General features: G+C 41.0%; 1 protein-coding gene across 1 annotated transcript in view; it reads left to right on the top strand.

The window, feature by feature from the left end:
- Nucleotides 1-19,682, top strand: part of LOC125007270 (metabotropic glutamate receptor 4-like) — a 172,640-nt gene that overhangs the window by 14,419 nt on the left and 138,539 nt on the right. The window contains exon 2 of the mRNA XM_047583978.1: nt 18,596-19,662. Within this exon, the coding sequence (XP_047439934.1) occupies nt 19,087-19,662 (576 nt within the window). The 5' untranslated portion in view covers nt 18,596-19,086. The remainder of the gene's footprint in view (nt 1-18,595; nt 19,663-19,682) is intronic.

Below are 19,682 nucleotides of genomic sequence, written 5' to 3'. Positions count from 1 at the left end.
AACGTAGTAATTCCACCGTGACTCATATAATGCCACCATGAACACAATCTCAGTGTGCTGTAAGATCAAAAAGATGGAAATCTACATTTCCATTGATTATTCAGCCGAACAAAAAGGGGAGATGTGCAACGTTAGATCCATTAGGGTCCACTAGCTGAATGTAAATTATGACATTAGGAGCAATAAAATAGCTTGGATCTCTCGGTAAACACTAGTGTCTGAAGTATCCCAGCTGCCAGCGTATGGCTTCAAATGAGACACGGCTCCCACACCTACAATCTATTCACAAATCATTACTGGCTTAATGAGCAACATCAAACGCTGACATCACGACAAGTTACTACCATCTCCATGGGAACTAGCACTGCCGAATACGAGCGATCTGTCACTGCCACTCCCCCCCCTTTACTCCATGCAGGTTTCATATCCTGAAACTTCATCACCAGTTCTGCCACTTCAGAATTTGTTTAGTTGCCCTGTGTGCCTCCGCTGGCTCGTGTAATCGCAGGACAATGATGATACAAGTTTCCTGTTTTTAACATTAGAGAATCGTATCTACTCCCGCCATCTCGGTGACCACACAGTGTTCAATTACATTGATTATCCCCTCTCTTCCTTTGTTGTCCTGCTGAGTATTTTACAAGCTTTGAATGTACGTCAAACAGCTAAGAGAAGGCAAGTAGAAGAAACAACTGGTTACATCCTTGTATTATCAGGGGAAATAAACCTGACAACAGGGGATAAAAAGATACTTAAATGATCACATGAACATAATTCATGTTTTTGTCCTTAAAATAAATAAATAAAACATGGCATAAAAAGCAAGGCATCTTCTTTTTTCAAAGCAGTCTCTCTCTGGTTTCCCTTCTTGTCACGTGAAAGCAGAGACTGCAATTTTATTTATTTATTATACTATAATTAATAGTTTAATTAGTTAATAATTACCACTGCCAGGCTTCTTAGCACTCTGATCTGAGATGGTTTTTCATGTGCCCATCGCATTCATCGCTGCCCTGCAGAACCACTCCATTTTGACTGATATGATGGCGTAGCAGTTTCAGGGCCGTAGATCACGTTTGCACGCCTTACATGGAAAATGGAATTGTAATGCGATCAAGGCGGTAACATGAGTAAGGTGGGACTTGTGTACATTGTGCTGCTGCTTGTTAGTATAATTAGTATTAGACAGAGGCTGAAGCTGCAGCAGCAAATGTGAAGTCTTCAGCTCTTACTGGCATTCAGACGGACCTTTAGAGACATGTTATTGTCTTAATGGGAAGTTTCACTAATTTATGCCTAAGTAGTGTTCTCTTGTGACATGCAAACTGCATTACTGCAATGATTTATAGATATATATATATATACACACATACACAGTGGATCATGTAAACAACTTAATTATACTGATGCTTTATTAGTGAGATTTATTATTGTATTTACATATGTAAACTGATCGATCATGGGAATGTCGGTTGGAGACGTTCAAACAAGCATTTTGTTCAGGATGGATGTGTGGGATGGATTGGAGCACAGTTTTTCACAGGCATTAACGGCCCAGAGAGAAAAAAAAGAATCCGACTTGACTTTTAATGTTGCACCAGCAGCGCAAGGCTTCTCACTTATCCAGTAAAATATTACAAAAACACTGCAGACATTTCAGTCAGCCTCTACTGTGTATTGTGTTCGGTGATTTTTTAGCAAATATTAGCATGCTAGCACGGTTAAAATGTCAAAGATTTCAATCCTGGTGTTTTGGTGGTTACATCAAATGTGGTTTAATACTACAGATAATAGAATTCTGGGGACAGTAAAATACTTTTAAGAACAAGTTAGACAAAGGTCACACGCTGTAGCGGGTCACACCAGTGTGAGCATTTGTACCTGTGAGCTGCTGTGTCTGCATTATTCTGAAATTATGCAGTTGAAATGCTAGTCTGTAGCTTGTGGGCTGTGTTGAGTTTCCGTTTTTTTTTTGTTTGTTTGTTTTTTGTCGGGCAACTTAGATTCATATTTATATCTATTCATATGCTATATTCTTATCACAGGTCTTGTAGTTTTGTAGGCGTCGTTACATTTTTGGAGAGGTGTACGTCAGGTTACGGCACACCTACAGTACTAGGGAAGTGCGTACCGATCCAGAAACTTCCTATCAAGATGTACGTTTTTTAGAATCGATCTTGACATTAAAATATCAATAGCGAGTCTGCTTTCACAAGAAATATTAATACTTTTATGACAGTGAATCTGTAATCAATTCTAAAAAAGTCAAATGTGTGAGAGAGAGGCAGCACAAGAAAACGCCCCCACACCTAAGACAGACCTCTGTGATGGCAGGCAGGTATGAAGTGAAAATACATCACAGTGCCCATCCCAGGTATATACACGTAGATAATGTCAACATGCTGTTGTTTCTTAACAAAAACATATACATATATGGGAAATGATGAACAATGTAGAATCTGACCTCTGTTGTCAAAGTTGTAACCTGAAGACCACTCTGTCTGATCCAAAAAGAAGCATCCATCCAAGTCAGAGCGACTATCCTTATTTTAAAAAAAAAAAGAAATTGAATGTGATTTGCTCAGATTCTCAGTCATTTGTTGATTTGCAGATTGACGTTAATTGCTCTGATTAAAGATACGTCTGATATTTGGCAGCTTGTTTAAGTCTTATACAGAGGTGTAAAATGCGTTTTTCACAATTACATTCACAAATGTTCATTGTAAAAGTCATCACTGTCATATCCACAAGTAGGTGTCGGTATTGGGCCTTGGTATTACTTTGCATCGGATCGAAAGGAAAAATAATGGTATTGTACATCCGTAAAAGTCTAAATCCCTAAATCACATAATCATGCTTTACTTGACCTTGTTGAGATATGGAGTGGGGGTAGGTGCAGCTTGCTGTCTACAGCGCTTCATGTAACAGCTCACTGTGGCTGCTCCTTATTTGTTCCCTGCAATTACAGGTCTTCAACAGGGGATCTGCAACCCCCAGGAGGTCCGCGGTGGTACTGCAGGGGGGTCGCAAAAATCTTTGGTTGATTAGGTGTTTTGTGTATACTTTTTAAAATTTCTTTAAATACGCGTTAACATTAATCCAACACGTTTTTGTAAAGGCATAAATGGAGGCAGTCAGCACTTCCCTCATTCAGCAATATGATATGATAATATATAAATATGACAATGCTTTCATTCTTAGGCCACAGGTTGAGTCACCATTGTGTTACATCATTTGTCAGCTGTGATGAGACATTCACTGTAATATTTTGAACCTGTTAAACCTTTTACCTTAAACAACATTTGAATCGTTAATATGAAGTATTGCTTCATAGGGCTGCTAGCACGACTGTGGACCCTAATGCACAACGTTTCTTTAGTATCAGCCACAGTCCTGATGCTTTATTAAATGAACTGTGGCTCCAAGGAAGCTGAAACCTTGCTCAAAGATCTCCTTTAAGAAAACAGAGTGTTATGACCTATACGCCTCAATATAAAGTCAGGGAAGTCACTGGAAATACATTTTCTCTTTTATTAGAAAGGGTTTTAGGGATTTGTTACCGCAGATGTCACTCTGGATACAAAACAGTTGTCTGACTGTCTCATAATCCAAGTGTGTCTGTGTTTTTGCATGTACTTAAAACCTATCATTAATCATTTGTGCTAAAAGTCCATGAAGTTTTTGCAGAACACATTACACCTGTTCATGAATTTACGCATATCTCATCGGCCACACATGTCCGCGAGCATAGTCGAGTTGCCGACGCGCCTGTATAGTTAAACTGCTTGCACTCATCACGGCAAATTGAATGCAGTTGATAAGTGCCACTATTTTTTTTTTTTTTTTTAATTAAATTGATTCCCAGGCACACTTATTTCCTTGTTTAGTTATTAGCACAGACACTGAAAAAATAGAGTCGTCTCCCAAATGGATTTCTGCAACACGTATTTGTGAGAAATAATGGGAAACGAATGTGAAAAGAAAAGTAAGGACAAATTGGTTTCGCAGGTTGTGTCAGTTAATTAGCGCTTGTTAAAGTGGTCAGTGGAGATGTCCACGTCTCACTGTGAGATGAGGCTGTGAACGCCATCAAAAGAATGCCCATTAACACAAAATGTTTTAGGTAATGGGAGAAATTATTAGAAGTGTTTCACAGGGACACTCTGAAGGCGGCGTGTAAAACAAAACAACGCAGCAAATAAGGAAAGTAGCACAATACTTTAATAAATATACCGTGGAAAGGCAAAGATATTAATAACGGAGAATTAATGTCAGTTTAGGTGTGCACTGCAAAAAGAAAGAAATTAAATTTTAATCAGCCTCAATACCGTGTTATTTCTTTTAGAAATTATCTTTTTACAGGAAATGACTTTTTGAGTTTGCCGCCGGTGGAAAAAAAAAAAAAAAAAACTCATTAGCAGTCAGGCTTCATGCTCTGTAAAACTGTCAGTGACATCCTCCTCTCCTGCCCCCGAAGTCTTGTTACAGTGTTCGGGGCAACTTGTGAAGGCATGGCAGTGTAAACTGATGTTTGAATTGTGACGTGAATGCAGCAACAGTGGCGGTATTATTTTCTGGAAGATACATCTTTCTCCTCTAACAATGTCCCCTTCTCTTTCGCTCAGATAATCTTGTTTGAGATTGCATTGTTGTGCCGTCTGCCGACGTGTCACGTAGCAATTACGCACTTGTAAAGACCTGTGATAGGCTGTGCAGTTCAGACAAGTGCACATTATTTTCACTTGTAGTCTGATATGCTGGGGTACTTTCTGGTATTTTATTACTTTTTTTTTTTTTTTTTGCTTTCTTTGTTTTGAAAAGACTCAAAGAAATTTCTTAGGTCGGCTTTCGATTCTTCTGTTTGTCAGGGCAGTCTCTATCACCGGTGCAGTGTCATCTAAATCATTTTAAAAACCGAGGTTCAGTTCTGAATGTGGCGTTACAGTTTGGAACAGAGGACGATCCACCTTCATTCATCACCCCTTCTGACAGGCGTCAGACTTGATTACATTTTATCTCAAACTGTGCGACATTCAAATCACTTGTTACGCCACTGTTATCATCAGGCAAAGATTTGTGCATCTCCATTCAAGCAGAACCACCCTCTTGTCCAATCACCTGTCCTTACAGAACAAATAATGTCATGGCATCACGTTTGCAGCCTGTGTGTATGTGCCTGCAAGACTCTCACAACTCTCACAGTTTTGCTAAGCCTGAACTGAGCTCACATTTCAGTTAGAGTAGTAGCAGAAATCTTGCCTGGTTTATATCTATGTAACAGCTGCATGTCTTAGGATGACTGTCGCTTTGCGTTGGTGTGACAGTACATATATATATATATATCTCCAATTATGCCGTCAAAATGGTGTTCTGTGTTGGAGTTGGAGCTACTAAATGTTGAACAGCCTTTACTTTCGCTGAAATCACTGCAATGCAGAAAAGAAAGAAGAGTAGATGGTGTGTAGGAGGCAGGTGGAAGGGATGTCTTCTGTGCTTGTCCTGCAAGATGTGGACAAGGAATTGCATTTTTGACACAACAAGCTGTTGCAGTTTGTGTCACCGCGACTTTTAGTTACATTTCTGGGAAGGTGCATGCCAGGCCATGGCGAAGGGTTCAGAGATGTGACCTATTTAAAGCGCCATCACAAGCCCACAAACCCTGTCAAAAACTCACACAGCTGTTCCACTTTAACAAAGACATCAGGGTTGACCACACAAAGCAACAGCCATATGATCCCCGGAGAGCAGCTGTGACGCCTGATGTGTTGACCGTCACCATTCTCAGGTGATCTAAAGATGGGAAAGGAGGTGTAGCATCAGTGAAGTTGAAGAAGATGACCACACCCTAAAGTGTGCATGATTTTAATCTTTAACTGTCACGCCATACATTTGAGAATTTTATTCTGCTTTACAGTTGGGCATTTTCAACGTGGTCTGAGTGAACTTCCACATCTACGTGGAACAAGCCTTAAGCACTTTCTTTTAGCTTCATTTTCCAGCCCCTGAATTTGCCTCTTAGGCGCCAGCTTACTGCATGTGTGGTAAACTAAAACTGAGCTGAACACTATCTAGCCTAACACACAGACCATGCATTACACGGTGAAAGCCCACCTGCAGCACTGGAGAAAGTCCTCACACCGCCAACATCTGCCACAGCTCTCAAAGCACCCGCGGGCGGCTAGGCCACTCGCTCGCACTTTTGAGCATGTTTGCCTTTGATGCAAAAAGAGAGTTCAACGAACAATAAGGGCTGCGCGCTTGAGAAAATATGCTAAAAATGAAAAAATCATAGTGGAGGTATCTGAAAGATGCATTTTTAAGTTAAGGAACAGGTTTTCATGCTCGTGCACTGGCAGTGCAATTTAATGAACTTAAAAAAAAAAAAAAAGGATTCTCTTCATGCATAATTAAATGAAGTGCACCGGATCTATAGACTTTCTACAGGTGCTGGATCTATAGATGTGTAATGTGACATCCTACACGGAGAATCATAAACCTTTCCACTGTGATCAATACGCATTAGGTGATGTATCTGATTAAAACAACAGGGTTACAAAGGAACCAGGTACTGGTCACTTGAGAGCCTATGGTGATGAGTTCTAGCCTGTCTTTGTGAAATACTGTACACTGAAGTTAAATACACAGAACGTCATGATATATTGTGTGGATATGAGCAGTGTGTGAACCAAAACCAATTGCCAATTACAATTATTAATTTTTTTATGTATTTATCAATTATTCTTAATAGTATTTGTATTTATTGGACACAGTAATCCTGCAACTGAGGTGTTTTGCAATTATCCCTATTGATACAAACGTATATATTTATCTGTTAAATGTTATAAAACTACACGTTTCTTTTTTTTTCGCCTTTTTTGCTACAGGAGCAGAAAAACATGAATGAATGAATTTATTTCGAACATTCAAACATGGAAAAAAAATAAATAAATAAATATGTAACATCAAAACAAACAGTTACCCAGCTTTACAGAGCTCCAGTGAATGAATAACTTTAGAAAGTTAACACTTGCCGCAGACCCTGAAAGATGTGCATTCAAATGGCCGCATGAATACATAAGCAGGTATTTTTAGAAAAATATTTATCAAATAAAATACCTTGGAAAAAAGGATGCAAGTACATACTGGAGCCTGGAGTTGGATGAATCACCATTTAACATAATGTCTCAATAAGGACAAATATATATATGAGTGAAGGAAAGCAATTTGTTGAGTAAAATAAAAAAATAAATATATGAAAAATACACTTTTCAGATTGTTGTCATCTTTTCATTGTTTCATTGATCACTGTGCTGCGGTGAAACTGTGACCTCTACGTAAAACATTGGCTACTGCAAGTCTCCTCTCTATCAGTCCCATTAAGCTAAAGGAAGCTAAGTGCTCTTTTATTGAAAACAAACAGCTTCTTCATCTCACTAATGCTTAACGCAGTGAAAAAGTATGACTCTGGAATTAGAAAAATAAGAAAAAAAAAACTTAACTTTCCTTTAATTTCAGCGATTCAAACAAAACTTAATGAACTTCAATTTAAGCTCACGCAAATTCTAGTACTAGCTAATGTTTTAATTAGGAACCTGTTGTTGACTTAGCGCCTGCTAAGTGGGCAGCTTAATTCGAATGAAAATGTATTTCTACCAAACTACCATACAAGGAACGAACACACAACAGCATCACGACCTCAGAGCTGCACATGAACAGACACAGGGTGGAGTAGACGAAGACAATACCTCTAATGTTGTGCCAAAATATGATCTAATGAATCACTCGGTTTAAGAACCACTTAAGACGTGCTGCCTGGCAAAGATTTTCATTTCATTATCATTATAATTAATTACTGGCAAAAGGCAGCATTTGTGACATTGGTGTGCGGAAGTTGACACTAGTGCACATGTACATCTAGACAGCTCACCTGATGTTGTTCTGACCTTGCTCTGCTTTAGAAACGACAAAATGTATCGTAAAGAGGACACTGAGTGTATATTAAATCTGCCAAGGAATGGACGGCTATGAATAATTAACTGTGTATAATTATACTGTATATATATATATATATGAATAGATAACGATCTTACCCCATAGTTTATCTTTTCTCGTCTTATATCTCATCTTAGAGGAGTTATATGTTCTCTTTGTCCTGTTTGTGCACGTAAGCTTTTAAAATGTGACCTATGAATGAATGATATGTGGTTTGCTTAAAAATAACTGGTGATTGCTTCTCAAAATATCTCTGTCAAGGCTTCTGATTTAAATGTGAATACATATATAATCATAGTTGTTTCATGTAATACCGCTACTACGTCCTACAGTTAGCTTTAGGTAAAGAGTAAATAGGAGCACTCTTTACGGCTGCAGCCTGCTGTGGGATAGCCGCAGCAGGCTGCTGTAATAAAATTAATAAGCCAAGGCTGTTAAAGTTGAGCTGAACCTAGATTTATAGGGTTTTGCATTTTATCCAGCATTGCAGCTTTTTTCTTTTTTTTGGTGTGTTTTCGCTGTGTTGCAGAAATAACAGTGAAGTTACAGCCTTGTTATAGATGTCTTTCGCTAGTTTACTTATAGTCTGTTCCCAGATAGGAATTAGGTGCAGACACTTGGATATTCACACAATCAGGCCATTCTGTTCCCGCATGTCTTCTTTCAGGTGCACTAGAATAGAACAGGTTGTTACTCTGGATGTAGTGGAGATTATGAAGTTGTACTCACAGGGGAGGGGCCTTTGGTTACAAGATTTACTCCCGGGAGTTCCTGGACCTCATGCATTTTGTATTAGCCACAGAAAATTAAAAGTGTTTGCACCGTTTTGTCTCACCGACGCGTCTTTGTCTTTCTCCGAGAATTCGTGTGAAGAGATCTGATGGAATTCAGGTTCGATAATCAGAGAGACTCCAGGGTAGATGTCACCTCAGCAGTAGCTGTCACTCAGACACTTGATGTCTATGCGAGGGCGCTGCACGTTGGACCTATTATCTTGAAGCATTCAGCAGACTACATTTCTGAACCAATCGTTCTCGCTGATATGCCCTAGTTTTCCCATATGCTGCAGCTTCCAGCAATTCTGTTGGAAATAGGTCTGTCAGGGGCACAGGTCTGATAAAACATAATTCCCTAATCCTGACAGGGAGGCAGGCCGAGCTCAACAGATACAGTAAATCAATCAATGTGTCTGAGCAGTAGCAGCGCTCCGTATCGACAGTGACCCCCACCCCCCATCCCCCCACCCTATCCTGGACACGCAAGACAAAGATGGCCTGCGATGTAGTCCGTCTTCCCATTCAACCTCTGTAAATACTCAGCTGTAATAGTTTATATTCCAGTATACGAGGTTAAAAAAAAAAAAAACTGCGTATTTGACCCACAAGATGAAATATTCCAAGCATCATTACCGAGCGCCGCTTAGAGTCAACAGGAGGCTGGAGATGGTTCACCTCATGCCATCTTTTCACCGGGCCATTAACCAAGCTCACATAGTGAGCGAGAGAGGAGCTTTTTGGGGCCAGAGGCTCCGAGAGGCCGAGATGTTTGGATATATTTTAACCTGTAGATTCAAGCTTCAAGCCTGCGCTCTGAATCGTATTCAATCCGGGCCCCTAGGTGTGCATGTGATGATAGGCTGGAATTGAAAGCTTTATAGGGAGGAAACGTGGTAATGGTGATGCATACCAAGTAGAGTTAGCACGGCACCCCCTCCCCAAAGGAGGGCCTAAAGAAAAGTATAGGAGACCTGAAAGGGGGGATGAGACGCTGTTCAGATGAAGGGCGGGAACTGAAGACCGTGGGGGTGTGCATTTCATTGTTATGGCAAGATGGCAGTCATTGAATCAGTCAGAGAATGGAAAGTCAACAATTTTTTGTTGCGCTCGTCTGACTCCCCGATGATTTCTCCTCATAGCGTCTTCATCCATTTTAAGCAGCATGAGGTTTTGCCAGACGCTCTTCCAGGGCTGGAGAATCAGGGCTCGTTCTCTCATTTCAGTCCATTTATCTCTCGCTAGATGCTGCTCAGTGTTCTTAGCCCCCCATTAGCCTGCACCGAGAAGCATCCAGTGCAAAAAAATAAAAAATAAAAAAATAATAATCTGTTTCCTCTCTTCCCTCTGCGTTTTCGGCCTTTTCTTCCAAAACGACTCACAGTATATCCAACACCACGCGCTGCATCAGCCCTGGCCAAGTGCTAATAAGCCGTGTATGCATGTCCTAAAATTCCCAAAACTGGTGGAGAAATGGATTGGCTCTCCTGTGCGGTTGTCATGAAGTTGATATTTCGAGAGATAAATTACACCGTTGTTTCCTCGGGGGTTCTCAGTGAAGGGAAATCAAACGACCACACTCAGCTATTGCATAATATCATGTCTTAGCAAGATTTACCACATATCTCAGGGTTCTAAATAAATCACAGCTGTCAACTGCGTTTTGCTGTTTCTCTAATTAATGCAGCCCCAGAGCTAAAATATTCAGGCTCCCAGGCTCCCATCTCTTGTTATATGTAACGGTGACAAAGCACATCAGATGACAAGGGAAAGGGATCATTTCGGTAATTTCTCTGCTCAGTGTAATGCTTTCACCTTCGTGCCCAGCTGGGAGTGATGTGCACAATCGATACGTCGCACCGGACGCGACCCCATTGGGTTTGCACGAATGCAGCTATAAACCCGTTCACGGGTTCATTTTTGAGGAGTGTGTAACATGTGCCCACTCTCTTTCCCTTGTTTTAGACAAATGACTTGTGTCTTCTTCACACCTAGTTAATTATTGATTCGCTGATCAGTCCTTATCAGCCACGTATGGTACGTTCTCCGGCTCCAGCCTGTCTGGTGTGACGACTAGTTTCAGCTCTTTTTCCTTTTTAAATATCAGAGACGAGGTAGGATTACACTCACTAATGGATATATGGCCACATAATTTCACATAATCTTTCCAGTTAGATTTTTACAGCTAGGGTTGCTCCTTTGGTACCACTAAATAACTTTTCACCGTTAAACCTTCATTCAGACATTATCTCACAATGACAAATTTCTAGATCTGCGAAAGGAAAAACCATTTAAAGACTGAACCTTTACCTAATGACGTTATTTGTCACCAATGTTAAGTTTCATTCAGCGCAGACCTAATTTGGAAACTTAGTGTTGGCTATAGTCTGCAAATAATTAGCATACTGTACATGTTGAGTTCGATTCAGTAGTGAACGCAGCAGTATTAAACACCTTCAGATGGTTGTTTACATCCACGTAGTAGTGTGTAACGTTAATGGAAGTCTACGTTGTTTGGTTTTACATGTTAGCATGTAAAAGCAAATGCTCCGGAAAGCAGTTACCGCACTAGCTATTAGCGCCTGTTCTAGGGACTCTTTGTCAGAAAAAAACAAAACAAAAAACAAAAACCAAAGAAAAAAACAGAATAGAATCAAAACCATGAATCAAATAAAAAAGCTCACTTAAATTATTAATTATTAACTCAATTTAATAACTCTCAGTTTGAGGTGAGCCTCCACAGAGCTGGTGTGCTGCTGCTGTATTAGGCCGTTTTATTTTTTACCAAGCGTGCATCTTATTCAGTTTTGCTTCAAAGAACTTCCAGCGATGGGGTTCAGACTTTCTCTGTCACTTTCGGTGTGATTGGCAGCAGCAGCCGCCGTAATTGGCAATGAACATAACAACTGCAACATGTCACAGCATTCGTCGCAGCCGTATTCATTACCTTAATGTGGATTGGGTGAATATTAGCAGTGGGGGAAACATTAGTGTGGATGTAAAAATGTAAAAAAGAGAGCGCAGGTTTTTTTTATTACAAAATATAGCTCTCAGTAGATATATAGATACAACGAAATCCACATTTGTATGTTTACAAAAAAAATGTGTCTCAAAAGAGAACAATAGTGTCTACCAGTAGCTATCATTATAAAGATTGCAGGATGTAGCTCTTACAGAGTATAGCTTTTTTTTTTTTCTTTGCATTGTTGCGCCAGTTCCCAAAGAGCACTATGTTGACATTAAAACATTTTCAACTCTATTTTCACATAAAAGTCAAATTTTGCGCTGAGGTGATAAAAGGAAGGAGAAGTAAAAAGCTCAGAAATGACAGAAAATACATGGGTGTTGCCGTGGAAAGAGTTTAATTTACGGGAGTGCGAGTTTGCTGACAAACTGAAGCCTTTTCCACTTGCAATTATTAATGGGAGGATGCACCTAAATGTGTTCTCCCCTTGAGAAATATATCCCCCCCCCACCCCCCCAGCAAAGGTGTCGTATTGTATTGAGTCCCGTTGAGCCTTTCCCGCTGTGGATTGATGGTTCCTGAAAATTATAGCGAAAATTATCGCTGTCACAGAGCTACCTACTGTATTGAATTTCAGTTCGGTTTCAGAGTTAAACTTTAATTAAAAGTGTGAAATGAAATTGTTCTGAGGAATGCACTGCTGAAACCGATACAGATTCCGTTATTAATATTATTATTGCAGACTGAATACTTCCTATTGATTTTATTCAGGATTAAATAGATGATTGTATTGGGTAAATGTTATGTCAATAATTACTGTGGAAAGTGGTTCTGATTAGATATGGCATGACTAGTCAATGCATTTGTGCTTGGCCCAGTTTCATAAACAGTGCTCATGTTAAGATAAAATACATTTGAGGGCAAGTTTTAACAAAATATTAATTTTAAATGTGTTTTCTTTTTGGGTTGTAAACTACATAACTACACAGCGGTCCACTGTCTGAAATTATCAGGATTCTTGCAAGACAAAGCTGACAGCGTTCCACAGTGTAAAGAGCACTAAGGATTTCTCTATGCTATGTAATGCATTTACTGAAAAGAACACCAACGGACTCTAATCAGTGGTGGCCAGGCCTTTCTTCGCTACCTCAGCTCAGACAGGGGCTGCATAATATAATACTTAAGAAAGACATCAACTCAGAGCTGGTGGTGAAGTTACATTTTAGGCAAACCACAACCGCATTGTAACTTTTAGCTGTCATTTTCGGATGCGAGGCTCGTCAGAGACGTTGCATCTCACAAGACTTCAGACACGCGAGGGAAGAAAACCCCACGTTGACGCTGCACAGACCTGAGTGAGCGGAGGCTTTTCTCTATTGTGAAGTGCGACACAAACGCGTATCAAGACTGCTCTTTGTCACGAATGCAAAGTTTGACAGTCGGCGATGCCAAGAAGAAAACTCTTTTCATCGAGACCTTTTCTGTAGTGCCGCATGGAGGCGTGTGAAGGCTCGGAGATTTACGTTGTCACAATTATGCACGCAGTTTTGTAGTCAGTGACAAAAATGTTCATGCTTGATAAATTCTTCATGTGAAACCCGCGTTTCAAAGCACTTTGTTTTGTTATGTGATTAATAATGATCACATGTTCTAGCGTTTTACTTGGTGCATCCTTAGAGGCACGTTATAGACTGCTGTAGGAATGTAGAACAGTGCTGGCCTGTATATAATGCACAAAAATACAGTGAAAAGCTGGTAAAAATAATTTTCTTGTTTTCTGACAGAAGACTATCTAAGATAGAACTATCTAGGTAGGAATTACTGCCTCGTGTTGCTGAAAAGCAGCGAGTGCAGTGACAGATGGCCAGCTCAGTTTATTGTACTGCACTAATTGTATTCCAGTTTCATGATTTCACTGCTCAGAATTTAAGCATTACCCCCAGAGCACTTCCAAGTTTGGCCCACCTTATCGATGCATCCTTTTAAGACTCATATCAGTCATTTCTTTTCTTTCATTAGAAACACAGTGGCAGCCTCTTCCAAGCTCTACAGTGTTTGTGTGCAGCTAAGCTCTGCTCTCTGCTCTCTCTCTCTCCATTCATTCTCCTCAGGGCAGCCTACCTCTACCTCCCTATTGATCTGCTGTGCAGCATCAACATGCTGGAGTGTCAATTAGAGAACCCCTCCTGCCCATCTGTGAGAGGAGAGCTGTAGCATCTCTAAAAGTTTGCCTGGCTGGCCTGGCCGTCCAGCAGCTGCTCGAGTCTCAGAAGATGAAGAGGGGAATAATCTGCTGCAAATAAATGTACATTTATTTCAGCTGTGCCCTTGTTGGTATTTGTAATGTCCCTTCTGCAGTTAGGATTGGACTGTAAAAAAAAAAAAAGACTCAGACTACAGAGCTGTGAAATTTCTAATGTGAAGTGTTGAAAAATCGGAGGGAGATTAAAGGTGTAGGGGCAGGTCTGCAGAACATATTTATCTGCTTCAAAGAGAACACAACACAACAAGTGCATTTGTAAGGGCAGCTGGGGTGAAGAGAGAGGAAGAAATAGAAAAGAGATTCTGTTCTGTTGTAGCATTGTTACTCTTAGCAACCAAAGTCTGCAGCGCGTCTATCTTCACCGGTGGCTAAAGTATTTATCGGCTTTATAACAACTACCTTTTCTTTGGCAAATTCAGCGGGACAAATGGGAGCTGACTTCCATGAGGTCAAGACAATGACATCAGATGTTGTTTTTGATTATGGCTTTTTGTCTTAACTTTACTGGGCCCTGTCAAATCCACATAGATTGTCTTTCAAAGTCGAACAGCCCTAAAAGGAGTTCCTCTAGTCTTATGCAACATGTTTTGCTGCCATGCAGAAAGTGAATTATTGTTGACTGAACACAAGCTTGTGGTGTATCTTCCGACATCTTTGCTACAGCAATGAAAAAGGAGAAAATCTGTTAAAGAGTAAACTGAAAAGTTATTAGAGACTCACAGTGATGTGGCGACAAGAGACCATGTAATGATGATGATAATTTTTTTGTCATAAGTTTTATTAATGGGGTAGTGGGAACTACAGACCCCTTCACAGTTTGTAAACAATGTGACATTTGTTTAGGGGCGGGGCTTAACTGGATGCAACACATCTCAAACATTATAGCCTGTAAAAGGCAGTTAGCATATTTCAATGAATGTTTTGGCAAGAATGGACAAGGAAAACGCATATTTTAGAGAATATACTAAAACACTCACTCTCCGCGACCATGAGTGTTAGTTCAAAAAGTTGACTCTGACTGATGAGACTACATTTACCGACCCCTACACTCTCACTCACTGGATGGACTGGATTTGACCAAAGGGACAAAGTCTGGTCTGTCTTTATCAACAAAAATATTACAAGAAGTGAAGTACTAAATGCAACTTCTGCTTGAGTACCTCTGACACATGCAATTAAAGTTGTGTTAGCAGTTTGCATTAACATGTAAAACAAGAATCCCCTGAATAAGGATTAATTTAACGTAATTTCAGTCACAATTTATTCTAACCCATAACGTTTTCCAGGCTGAAACTGACAATGCATTACATATTAATCTGACCTGATATCAATTGTGCACATTGTTGATTGTCTCACTCCAATCTTTGGCCAAAGCCAAAGCAAAGTTCTCTACAAGTGGCAGTGGCTGGTATGTGATAAAACTTCAAGTTAGTGTTTTTGACTTTTTTGGTTTTAGCACCAAAAAAATACAGCAAGACGACATTTTCATGGTTGAAAGTGACAAAATTTGCCTGAAGTTTCCCTCTGTTCTGCCTCCAGTTAACATTGTGATGTCACAGGCCATGAAGGGCTCTATTCAAAATGGTTACCAAGGCAACCACTAGGGTCAACTGTCAGCTGCAAAGCAATGGGCGACAAGGTTCATAAGCGGACCAGCCTTCAAGCTACAAAGCTGTGCCACTTATTGCATCATCTTATTTAGTTAGAGAAAAGACTTCAGTCGTGACTATAACTCTTCTAACTGGAATATTGTTATCTCAGAAAAATCCTACAAGTCTAAAAGTTGTGTTCTCAGCAACGTGCTTCGAAAAGTCTGATCGTCTTACAATCACACTTGAGCTCACACTGTTTCCATCTCTAGACTCCTCCAAACATCATCATCCTGTTCAAACACTTCCTGAATGTCAAACCTGTTCGTGCACAGCTAGCCCTGGTATCAGATGTGTAAGTGAAACAAAACACCCACACCAGTTGTGCACATATAAAGTTGTTATTGTTGGATAATACCATATTGTTACGGTCGGAAAAACTCTCTAAGGTTAAAGAGTTTTTACCGAAACCTTGTAAATGTGATGATTTGTTTACAGTTTTCTGTCTGAGCAGAATTAAGGATTTGATGTAGATTCAGCTGTTGCTGTGGCGCAAAAGGTAATTTAACAGTAATACTCTTATTTGCCTGAGGATTGTCGTATGGCCTTTTGAAATGAATGCATAGTGTGTTCTGAAATATGCTTTGGTACCTAGGGAAAGGTTGTTCTCTCGATATGAATCTCCAGTGATTCCTGCAGCTGTCTTTGACATTTTGTTCTGGTAAGCATTTTTGTTGTGTTTCTTATGTTGTACTAGTTGGACATGTTTATTGAGCTACGACATTAAGGGCTCGTCACGCATTTTGCCTTCCCACTCGATGTACCTTGAGACTATTGTGTTGGTTGTAGTCCTTCAAAACGTGACAAGAATTGAGGCAGATTTGCTGAAAGGTAATATGAGCATTGCATAACTGCATCTGTAGATATGTGAGGTCTGAAGTACTAATTCAGCTCTTTCAGTAATAAATTTACCACATCACTACGTGTCATGTTGAATAAAGGTCTGATAGGGTGTCATAACCCCAGTGCTTCACCGAAATGATGATAGTTTCAGAGATGTTTTAAATTACTGAAAAGACTATCTACATCCTGGTCAACCACTGTAAGACATTAATATGAAACAAGACAAAGCACGCTGATTAACGCGATAACGCTTTGTGAAATCCCATGATGGTATAAGATCTTTTCTCCTCGGTGGCACAGGAGACACTCCTACAGACTGGCTAGCATTTTTCAGCTTGAAGTGGATGTATGAGCTGTCACACAACTGGCTTTTCTTTCATGCACACATGCAGTTGGGTGACATCTGTTTTGAAATCTGCAGTCTTGCAGAACAGTTTTTCATTTGAACTCTTCACTGTTTACAGCTGTATATTTTTCTTCTGCCTATCTGTATTGTGCCACGCTGGCAGCAGCAGCAGCTCCCTCTGCCTTCATCTCAGTGTGCGCCCTAAAGTCAGATATGCTGCGGCGTGGTTTGTGTTTGGTTATTGGTGGAGGGGCAAGGTGAGCGGGCTGGCTCTCCACTTGTCATCTGTTCGGCAGCGATTTAAATGGACCTGCATTGAATCAACTCTGAAAAATTACTTCTCACTCAGTGGGAGATAGTTGGGTGTATTCAAAGGACCTTGTCACTTCCAATATGCCTTCAATGAATCTCAGCCGTTGCCGATCCAAGGCCTCAACCCACTCCACTGGAAAACCAATGTCTACAGATCTGCTCTGCGATTGTGGGCCGGGAGATTGTTCCCTCAGAGCTTATTAAAACTTGCAATGAACAGGGTGTGTATCTATACATACAAGATGGCTTGTAGTGGCATATTTTTACGTGCTTGGCTTGTGTGTGTGTGTGTGAGTATCAGGCAGAGAAAGGGAGGGATAATAGCACCGGAGTGTGCTGATGAGATCTGGAAAATCAGAATCCAGCTTTAAATCTCTGCCCTTCACAATACTGACACGACAAACAAATGCAGCTTGGCGCAACATCTATCAAAGAGCTAAATAAGGTTTCGGTGACACAAAGCTCTGTTTCTGCATCTGATGTGTAAAATATGTACATATCCGTTCTGTGTTAAAATTTGCAACCATCAGAGTGTGCTATGTGTAACGCCTGTTATGATTTCTTAAGGTGGATATGTTTCTCCTTGCTTCGGCTATAAAACCTGCCCTTCATGTGCAATAACATTATTTCACAGACTCCACCTTGGCGGTTTGATATAACGTTCTACCCTGCAAGGCACACATCCATAGAAAACTCTCAGAACAATGTATGAGTAACACCTTCCTATTATCTAAGAAATCTGGAAAAAAAAAAAAGGAAAACAGCAACATATCAGAGCAACACATGAATCTCATTATTATATGTGTAATTAGTTTTGCTTGTTGTTACCCAACAGTCCATTTTGCACAAAAGAAATGTATCAGTTGCTTATTCGGCCCTTTTGAACGTCCCTTTAAACCCTTCGTGTTACTAATGACTTCACAGGATTTGAAGACACATGCAATGTGGCCGTAATGGTGATACGGTGTCTGGTTAATAATGATTTGTCAGCCGCCCCACTACCAAGACACAGGCTACAACCATAAAACAGTCAGTGCCTTTTTTTCAATTTGTCATCTTGATGCGGAATTGACAGCAAAAATGAGAAACGTGACAGTCTAAGCTTGTCTCGGCATCGTGATAGGAGCCGAACGCGTGCGCCGATGAGGTCGATACGAGAAAATGAAACACTTGGGATCTGACTTTCAGCCCTGTCAACCTTGGGAGTCCATGGCAACCCCACTTTGTACTCAAAATTGGTAGATGTAGGCCGAGCGTATGTACCGGAAAGAAATTAGTTTGGGAGCAGAACTGTCTCTTCATACCTCATAATACTGCGGTAAAAAACCAAAAAAAAAAAAAGTTTAAGTAAAAACAGAGGTATTGAACAGCTCATACCGACACAAATCCCTTTGCCTTTTTTCTGTTTTCTCTGTGCACTGTCTCACTTCTCCTCTCTTTTTCATCTTTCAGGAATTCACTCTGAAGCCTGTGGACCTAAGCAGGCCTGAGGGCTCTGACATATACCAAATCCCTGCCCAGGGGAACAGGGGGAGATTAAAAACTTCTGATTGAGGTGGAGAGGAAAGAGACACAGAGAGAGGGAGCGAGAGACGGATAGAGAGAGAGAAAAAAAAGCTTATCGTTCACCTTTGTTCTTCCTAATGCCCCAAGTGAAGGATCTCCATAGGCGAGTCTGTGAATAACAGCAGACGCAAGAACAGCTGCCCACCGCTGCGGTCAGATGATGGAGTGAGGGAGTGAAAGGGAAGAAGGGAACAGGATTACATCCTGTGAAAGAGCCAAGCTCATATTCTACATTAATTGAATGCTTGGGAGAGAGGAGAGACATGAGACGGAGTCTTTTCTGTGCCAACTGCTTCAAGAGGTATTGCAATTAACCCTCTGGCCATCATAAAGTAATACCTGGCTTTTGCTGTTCGCTGATTGCTGGGTCCGGTTGAATGGTGTGGACGTGCGCTCAAGCCGCGATCATGTTTCAGTCCCCAGCGTGTAGACCAGATCGGACCGGCTGTCAAAGAAACAGCCTAATTCTGCCGCTGATGCTGCTGCTGCTTCTCTACGGCTCCCTCAAGGCCGCTCAGGCTGCCAAACCCAAAGGCCCAGGACACACACATTTGAACTCCATCCGCATCGACGGAGATATCTCCTTAGGCGGGCTCTTCCCAGTGCACGCCAGGGGCCACGATGGCAAGCCATGTGGGGAGCTGAAGAAGGAGAAGGGTATACACAGACTGGAGGCCATGCTCTTCGCCCTTGACCGCATCAATAATGACAATAATCTGCTGCCCAACATCACTCTGGGAGCGCGGATCCTGGACACCTGTTCCAGGGACACTCACGCCTTGGAGCAGTCGCTCACCTTCGTGCAGGCTCTGATCGAGAAGGACGGGACCGACGTCAAGTGCCTCGGAGGCGGGGCGCCCATCATCACCAAACCCGAGAGGGTGGTGGGCGTCATCGGAGCGTCGTCCAGCTCGGTTTCCATCATGGTGGCCAACATACTGCGCCTGTTTAAGGTAGGATATCGGCGTCGGAA

The sequence above is a fragment of the Mugil cephalus genome, chromosome 4, assembly GCF_022458985.1.
Source record: "Mugil cephalus isolate CIBA_MC_2020 chromosome 4, CIBA_Mcephalus_1.1, whole genome shotgun sequence".
NCBI lineage: Eukaryota > Metazoa > Chordata > Actinopteri > Mugiliformes > Mugilidae > Mugil > Mugil cephalus.
Note: the sequence above shows the minus strand (reverse complement) of the source record. Positions and strands in the feature narration are given on the sequence as shown.